General features: G+C 55.0%; 1 protein-coding gene across 1 annotated transcript; it reads left to right on the forward strand.

Moving 5' to 3' along the window:
- The first annotated feature begins 4,657 nt into the window (after nucleotides 1–4,657).
- Nucleotides 4,658–8,096, forward strand: NKX2-3 (NK2 homeobox 3). The gene is made up of 2 exons (XM_033149915.1): nucleotides 4,658–5,198; nucleotides 7,005–8,096. The coding sequence occupies exons 1-2, from the start codon at nucleotides 4,868–4,870 to the stop codon at nucleotides 7,619–7,621; spliced, it is 948 nt and encodes a 315-aa protein (XP_033005806.1). The 5' UTR covers nucleotides 4,658–4,867; the 3' UTR covers nucleotides 7,622–8,096.
- Nucleotides 8,097–8,598: the final 502 nt, after the last annotated feature.

The following is an 8,598-nucleotide window of genomic DNA, read 5'->3' on the forward strand; positions in this document are numbered from 1 at the left end:
AGCCTTGGTTTGGAAAGAGCCTGCTGGAGGTGCTGATGAGAAGGGTAAGCGGAGGAGAAGGAAAGGAGGCGCGGGGGGCGCAACGAGCCTTGGAGAGAAAGGGCTGGACGCAGCTGAGCAAACTCCAGCCCAAACCACGGGAGCTGGGTGCTGTCCTTTCTGCGGCCTGGGCTTACTCTCTGCACTCCTCGGCGGAAACCATCCAAGCTTCCACGAATCCCCCGCCCCCCCTCCAGATTCTCCCAGGCGAGGAACACGCATTATAAATTTTACGAGTACTTTCAAATATCTCATCTGCACTTCTCCTCGCTGCGGTCGACGGCGCGGTTACAAAGGACGTTTGCCGGGCCACATCTGTGTTTTGTTGTTGCCGTCGTTGCTCTCCAAAGGCAAGGAAGGATTTTCTGCTTCAGGCTGCCCATAGGCAAGCCTCAGGGGCCCGGCGGGAGAACGCGGCCTGCCCCGCGCGAGTCTCTGCCAGCCGCCTTGGAGCGCGCAAATCCTCCTGCCCAGACGCCGGCCTTTCCCACTGCGTTATGCTGGTTTGGCCCGGCGGAGCTGAACAATCCAGCTGTTCCTTCCAGCAACAGGTCAAGAAACCTTTCTACCAACTGTGGCGTGGCAGTCAGGGACAACAAGCCTACTATAACGGGGGCCTGCGTTCGGTTGGGAAAGACCCACTGGCCAGACCTTGTTTCCCCATCCCATGGCGGGCTGCTTGGCTTGGACGCCTTCCTCCACCCTGTCCCCAGACCCCGACAAATGAGGACCAGGCAGCCCTGAGCAAGAGGGCCTCCCTCAGCAAGCTGCCGGGAGTAGAGAACCAGCGGATCTGGGTTGGAGTAGGTTAGTCTTGGCCGAGGACGGAACCAGGAGGAGCCAAACCGCGAGGCTTTGAGCGGGAATAAAGTGCACATTTTAGGTCTCCCCAGGAGATGCTATCTGGATGGATGTACTCCAGTGAAAGAGAAACAACAAAGAAACTCGCGGCACTGGATTAAAGGCTAACACATTTATTGAAGTCTAAATCTCCTTGGGCCAGAACCCACTTCCTTAGATGCACAAAGTGGTTTCCTAAGTGGATAAGTATATATAGGCTGAAGGCAGAGAAAGGCGCGGGGGGGGGGAGGTTGTCGCGCGGAGTTGAGCTTAGATTTTTTGGAAAGGGTGACCAGAAGATCAAGCAAGAGGCAGTGGTAAGTGGGTCACGGTCCTATCCAGAATACAGATGACTGCCGCGTGCCAACCCGTATTAACTCGGGCAACGCTCTTCGGGGGCCAAACAACACTAGCCGTGCCCGCCGGGGGTCCTTGCTCTACGCCGCCTTCTAACGCGATGCCTTCTGTCGTCTGCCAACAATGCCCCGCTGCTATTGGCTTGAGCCAGACGGGTCAGTCCCCGCGCAAGAGAACGAAGGGACACAATCCAGATACTAAAAAGGGGAACATCCTCAAACCAGGGAGAGCGTTTAAATCCCCACGAAAATGCTGTGGAAAACCTCAAGGATCTCCACATACTGACGACGACGCTTCAAATGTTGAACCTGGCATAAGCTGCAATAATTGAAATTAATTAGCTAATTTGACGCTGTGGACCATCTCGGAAGTGGTTAGTTGGCTTCAGAAATTAATTAGATGCTCTGAATGAGGTGTCAATTGATAGCGTGAAATCATTTTACACCATCGATCTCCACATGACTATTCATCACCAGACACAGTCAAGCTGGTTGGATGGTGTATTAATTTCACCAAGTCTTGATGCCCAGAGACGGCTAACCTTCTCCGGCCCGCGGGCCGCATTGACGGCCAGCCCCCCCCCCTCCGAAGGCCACATGCTAACGACGTATTCGCTGTGCTTGCTTTGACACATCTGCTGCTGTTTTGCATTGTCAAGTCTTTTATTATGTGTCTGTAGGTTAATTAAAAAAAACCCACAAGCATTTTTTTTTGTATCCACACCCACCCACCGCTATCGGCTTAGGTGACCCGTTTCATGGCGTCTCAGCATCTCTGTGGTGAAGACCCAAGTCCCATAAAGTTTTTGGCCAGAATGAAAATATTCCCGTATTTAAGGTCCACGGGGTACTTTTGCTTTTGCTGCAACCAGTTAAAAGGGCTTTATAACTTGTCACGTGAAATAGGCTGTTTTCTCACTCAATCTGCTGCTGTAGATTTTCAGCCGATCCTAGGCCTGTTTACTGAAAAGGAAATCGCGCTGTTGTTCAGCTGAACTTTAAGTATTCTTCGGGCTGCCGCCCAAACAGCGAATGTAAATTGTCAGGAAATATCTGGCTCGAGAGTTGATCCCGTTGGCTTCCACAATAATGCGTAACTTGCGGATAAAAGGTAAGTGCAGATTGCTGTGCCGATGTCTCCGGGTTAGTTCGTCTACTATTCAGAAGTAAACGCCATTGAGTTCAGTTAGGAGACATTCCCCGCCGAGTGTGTGCCGAACTGCAGTCCGAGGACACGTAAATGCTAAAGCTTTTCCTTTTCCGATGGTAATATCTACAAGTTTTGCAATAAACGTTTATAATGAAGAAATAATAGAAATGCCATGCAACCTTGCAGAGAACTAATTTCACTGTAAACTAATCGCACTGCAAGCTTATCGTTATTTATTTGCATCAAATCTATTTAGAGGAATTGTTTAGTCCATTTTTATTTTTATTTTTTGCCTTGAAAAATCTGTCCCACACCTTCATCTCTAATTCTTTCAGTCCCTAAACGAACAAGGATACTCGGCGTTTCTTGGGCTCCAGAAAAACACACAAATGGAGGGGCTGTGAAGCCTCCTTGCATCATAACAAAATTTCTGACAGGCTGGCAAAAACCGAGGCAGTCGCAAACCTCGTACAACAGAAAGAGTGTCTTCCGTTTATATTGCGCAGACACCGAATATAAATGCTACCCTACATCGATAGTTGCATTGACTAAGCGACCACCGCCTGATAACAAGAGGTCACATTAAAATCCGTTGGTTTCAACAGGAACATTAACTCTCTCGGATCGAAACCTCGTAGCTTATCCGAGCCGAGGCCACCCTCGAGGGGAAACCCCTTGCCCAAGAGCCCCCTAATAAAAGATAAAAGCCTTCTTTAATCTGTTCTTGAGTCGTAGGGGAACTTCCAATGGGTTACCGCACTACTTACAGTGCTCTGCAGTCCCGTCCCCCCCAAGAAACCAGAAGCAGGGACTTGCTGGCTTCTTATGTTTGTTTGTGGGGGAAGAACAGAGCCTGAGAACAAGCCACTCGCCCCCCCTTACCGGGCTCTCCGGCAGAGCCTTCCTACGCTGCCCTGTTACTATTCCCCAGAGAGGACGGAGGGGCCGGCGCTTAGGGACAGCGAAGGAGCTTCGCACGAATTTCAGAAACGGTCATGGACACTAATCACAAAACCCTTTCGATCACTTTTATTTTAAGAGAGCTCCCCGGAAGAGCCAGAGTGGTTTACCTTCTTTTGGGTTCCCTGAAAGACAGACAGAAGCGCTTGCCGGAGCCCAACAAAAACGCACACCTTTTCCTCGTGAGTGTCCCCGGCGAGTCACTATAAGAAGAAGAAATAAAGAAAATTAAGATGCAGGAGGAAAAAACGAATCTCAAGAGCCCTTTCAACTAACCACAGGCACATTATAGGAGCAAGAAATAATAATAATAATAATAATAATATTAATAATAATAATAATAATAATAATAATAATATCCCAGTACCTAAGATCACGAGTTTAGCTTTGAGATGCCGCTTTCGCGGGCTGTTTTATATCTATAAATTATATAAGCCACCACTAAGCTGGTGGCCATAACCACACATTGTAATAATACTCGCCTCTGGATATTACTGCTACCTATTACTACTATTATTGCTACCTATTACTACTTCTACTACTACTAAACTCATGCATATCTCGTCCTACGCCCACATTGGTACTGGCGAGCAGCTGCGTCCTAGGGTTTGTCTTGCCAAAGGTATGCGAAAGACCTGCGTCTCCTCGCGGGCAGGTGACCGCCGGAAGAGATTTGCTGCTCACTCCACAGGCCAATTGCCAAGCGGATGTTGAATGCTAAATTGGACAGATTGCCTTGGTCCGGTCGCTATATTTACTGCGCCCCGCGACAGGACAGCTCACCCCACGCACCCCGCGCGCGCGCACACACATACACCTTCCCGCGTTTCCTTGGTCCCATTTGTCCCAAGAAAGGCGAGTTTCCTCTTGGGCCCTTTCCCCAGGGAGTTCCTTTTCTTTCAGTTCCTCCGAAGTTTAAAAAAAGAAAAACCGCGAGTGGTAAGTCCCCCAAGGGACGAGATGGAGGTAGATCCGGAACCACAGGAAGGGAAGGCAGTGGCAGCGCTGTTGTCCAGGGAAAGGCGGAGAGGGGGGGGGGGTTGTCTAGCCATGGGGAGGGGTTGTGGGCTACCTCGGTTCGGACTCCCCCGTGGCACGGATTTTTCTCCGCCTCCTCTCGTCCCGACGGCTGTGCGCCAACCTGTGTGACCCGACGGCGTGGGCGCCTCACGTAGCCTCCCTGTCCAGCCCAGCCTGCAGATTTCTCTTTCCGGCAGGGTCTCTCTCTCTCTCTCTCTCTGTCACTCAGGGGGCCGGCTCAAGGCTCCCCCGCCTTCCAATGGGGGCGCAGCCCGCGCCCCAGCCTGGCCCCTCCTCGCCGTGACGCGCCCGCCCTGGCCGCAGAGGCGGCTCCGAGTCCAGAGGCTGCAGCTGGTCGGCGCAGAGGCTGCGACTGCAAAGGCGGAGCGGCAGCCTTCCCTTCGCATGGACGCCCCTTAGCCGGGCTTGGCTGGCAGGCGCGGTGCTCCTGCACCCAAGCCGGCTCGCTTCCCTCTTTCCCACGCACCCGTCCCCCCTCCCAATGATGCTCCCCAGCCCCGCCACCTCCACCCCCTTCTCGGTCAAGGATATTCTGAAACTGGAGCAGCAGAGTCTCGGGGGCTCCCTCGAGCCGCCCTTCCCCGTCGCCGCCTCTGCCTCCTGCCTGCTGGGGTGCCGCAGCTTCTCCGACGGGGAGGACGACGACGACGACGACGAGAAGCTGCCCTTCCTCAGCTCCATGGCGGCGACGGGGAAGAGCGCCACGGATGGGGGGCTTTCCCCAGGGAGCTACGTGCAGGCGGTGCTGCGGGGCACCTGCGAGCCCAAGGCGCTGGCGGGAGAGGGAGAACCGGCGCTGGATTCCGGAGCCGGTGAGTACCAGCGAGAGCAGGACGAGGACCCCAAGAGGGAGGCTTTATTGGGGAATCGTAGGGCCAGGCCAGCGCCCAAGTCCCTCCACCGGAACGCGGAGCGATTCCCAACCTTTCACATTGCTAGGATAACTAATTCCGAACGTTTCCCCTTCTGGATCGCAGCGTGGTTGCGCGTGTGTGGCTTGGAATCACCGTTTCTCCAGCCAGAGGGGATACTGAAAGTGGGACACGCGACATCCGCGTCTCCAGGAGCACGTCGGCACGGTTCAGCGCTGCTTAGAAGTGCTTGGGCACCTCCAAACCCAAGTCGCTTAGGCGGACGCCTCTTCCCTCCGCTGAAAAAATATCTGTGGCTCCGACTCACAGAGAATAAGAGCATAAGTCCCTTACAACTTTGAAGGACTTACTTCCGAGTAAACGTGCTTAGGCTGCTATCCGCTCTACACGTCTCTGAGCGTAAGCCTCCCTGAACACAACGGGACTTGCCGTTGGGTAAAATGCACCGGATTGGGTGGTCACACTGCAGCCCTGTTTGACTCGGATGTAAGAGTTCAGTTAGTCCCGCTTTCCCAATGGAAGTTTGCCTCGGAGTGCATCCTCCTAATACTTGAGAGAAGGTCCTGTGGACCTGGCTTACAAGAAAGCGTCCTCGGTCCAGCTGGAGACTTAGGCAGAAAGGGGACGATTCGTTTGGCCATGCCGAGCCATCCACATCCCAAAACAGAGGCAAGGAAACGCTCTGAGGCCCAGCCTCGCAGCCTTGGTGGTCTGGCGACAAGAAGAGCCGCCTTGGTGGAATGATGGTGCAGCTGGCTCCAATCCCACTCTAGGAAAGCACCCGGTGTGAGGTGGAGTGGAGTGGTCAAGGGACGGTCAAAGCGCGAGGGGATCTAGTTGGGGATCCTTCGCGCCAAGGTTTTGTCCGAGGCGCGGCAAGCAAAGCTCTTGTTTGCGCTGTGTCAGTCAGTAACGGGCCTGGCCTGGCCTCCCTCCTCCCTCCCTGGTAGGGAGGAGATCGTGTTCGCACTGCGGGATCTTGGGGGGCATAGACTGCCGTCTGCTTCCTAAGTAGGCATAAATCCATTTCCCAAGTCCTTGCTTCCTTCCGGCTGCCGTAAGCAGTCCCGGTGGCACAGAGGGAAAAAACACACACTTCGCTCCCTCAAGTTTTTCTTGAGTTGGCTGAGCTCCTGCAGAATGCCAGACGGCGCTGGCTCCTTCATTTGCAAGGCCGGGAAGCAGCGGCCATATTCCGTTACGGAAGACTCAACTTTCTATATTATAATAATAATATTAATACTACTACTACTACCACTTTGCAAACCGTGTTTCTAATTTGCTCCGCCTATAGAATTACAGGCGCGCTTTTCTGCTGCAGGCCTATTTTGCGGGAGAAGAGTTTTGGGGTTGTTGTTGCAGCTGTGTCTTTATGCCTTTTATGGCTGCGGTGATATGCACCCTTAACCTGGGCATAAGCCCCATTGAACAGAGCGGGACTTACTTGTGGGTTAACCTGCCTAGGAGTGCCGTGTAAGACACTGACGGAATTATGTTGTGACCCGGTATTCGGTGCATTAAAAAAGAAAACGAAAACAGATGTCGGCCCTTCCAGGTGCCCGTGCAACGTGTTCTCTCCTCTCCCTTTAAATAATGTATTCATCTGGCTTAAGAAACGAGTAAATGAGAGGCTTCTGCAAGGTGATAAGGGTGTGTGTGTGTGTGTGTGTGTGTCAATGTGTTGTACCGGTCCCTTGCTCCCCGGTTCTTGACTCGAGCATCTCTCTCTGTTGTTCCCTTCTGCAGGGAAGGAGCCCACGGAGGAGTCGTCGGAGCGGCCCAAGGCGCGCGGCCGGAGGAAGCCTCGGGTGCTCTTCTCGCAAGCGCAGGTCTTCGAGCTGGAGCGGCGCTTCCAGCAGCAGCGCTACCTGTCGGCCCCCGAGCGCGAGTTGCTGGCTAGCAGCCTGAAGCTCACGTCCACGCAGGTGAAGATCTGGTTCCAGAACCGACGTTACAAGTGCAAGCGGCAGCGGCAGGACAAGGCCCTGGACTTGGGCGGCCCGACGGCGGGGATGCCTCCGCCGTCGCAGCAGCCTCCGCCTCCGCCGCGCAGGGTGGCCGTGCCCGTGCTGGTGAGGGACGGCAAGCCCTGCCTGGGTGGCTCGCAGGCCTACAGCGCGCCCTACAACGCCGCCTCCGCCTATCCTTATAATGGCTTCCCCAACTACGCCTACGGCGGTTCCCCAGCGGCTGCTTACGGGGCTGGCTACGGCTGCAGCTACCCGGCGGCAAACAGCGGGGGCCCGTCGGTGCAGCCACCTGCGGGGCCCTACATGAACATGGGCGGCTTCGCGGGCGGCGCGCAGCCCCTGCACCAGGGTCCCGCGGGGCCTTCCTGTAGTCAGGGCATCCGAGCTTGGTAGCCCCGGCCGACGGAGAGATCGAGCAGCGAGCGCGGTTCAGAGCCACGAGCCCAGTCCCCGGTCGCTGGCTGGGGCCCGGCGAGGCAGGCGGGCAGCCGGAGAAGCGGCGCTTCCTCCCGACTGGGAGACCCGACCACGCAAGAAGGTGCGCCGCGCTAGCACAGGTCGTGGCTCCATCCTCCACCCTCAGCACCTTGCCAGCCGTGCTTCAGTCCACGGTGTTACACGGCCTCGATCGCCGCGGCGGCACCGGCTCTGCTGGACACTCTTCCCACTTGGACTCTCTTCCCTCATTCCCGGCGGAGCTGCCCGCAGCCAAAGCTCTCCTGGGGAAAGGGGCGCGGCTAGAGACTCCGCGCCAAGGCCGAGCAGGAACGGGAACGGGTGGAGGCCAGGCTCTGCCAGAAAGCAGCTTCGCTTGTACAAAGCCAAAGCCGGGGTGGAGGCCGCCGCGAGCCACCCCTTGTTGTTGTCGTTTGTTTGTTGTTGTTGTTGTATCTTAAAAGTGTATCGATGTAGCCACCGCTGCAAGGAAGTTAAAGGATCCAATAAACCAGGTGCAATATCCATCGCAGGCTTCGCACTGGCGGGGCGGGAGAGACCGTCGAGCGAGCGCATTTGCGGGGTCTGGGGTTCCTCCTCTGGCATAAGTGTCCCTTCCAGGTAGAGCTCCTCTCCTGTTGGCGCAGGTTTTAAACAAACCAACAAACCACGCTGCGCACCTAAAATGCGCAAGTGTTGCAGGAAAAGTCGAAGCCACAGAGCCGCTTTGCCATCCTAGATGGCTGTCTCTGAAGCTTCTCCCTCCTTCCTCCTCTTATCCTTCGACAGCCCCCGTTGCCCCCTGCGGTGCAACAGAGCCCACCTCAGATCCATGCAACTTCTGTGGGACAGTTATTCATCCTAACCCACCAGCCGAGGTGGATTCATGCCGCCTCCAGCAACCTGGAGGTTGTAATCCAGAGTAACTTAATCTG

This window comes from Lacerta agilis, chromosome 5 (assembly GCF_009819535.1).
Source record: "Lacerta agilis isolate rLacAgi1 chromosome 5, rLacAgi1.pri, whole genome shotgun sequence".
NCBI classification, from domain to species: Eukaryota; Metazoa; Chordata; class Lepidosauria; order Squamata; family Lacertidae; genus Lacerta; species Lacerta agilis.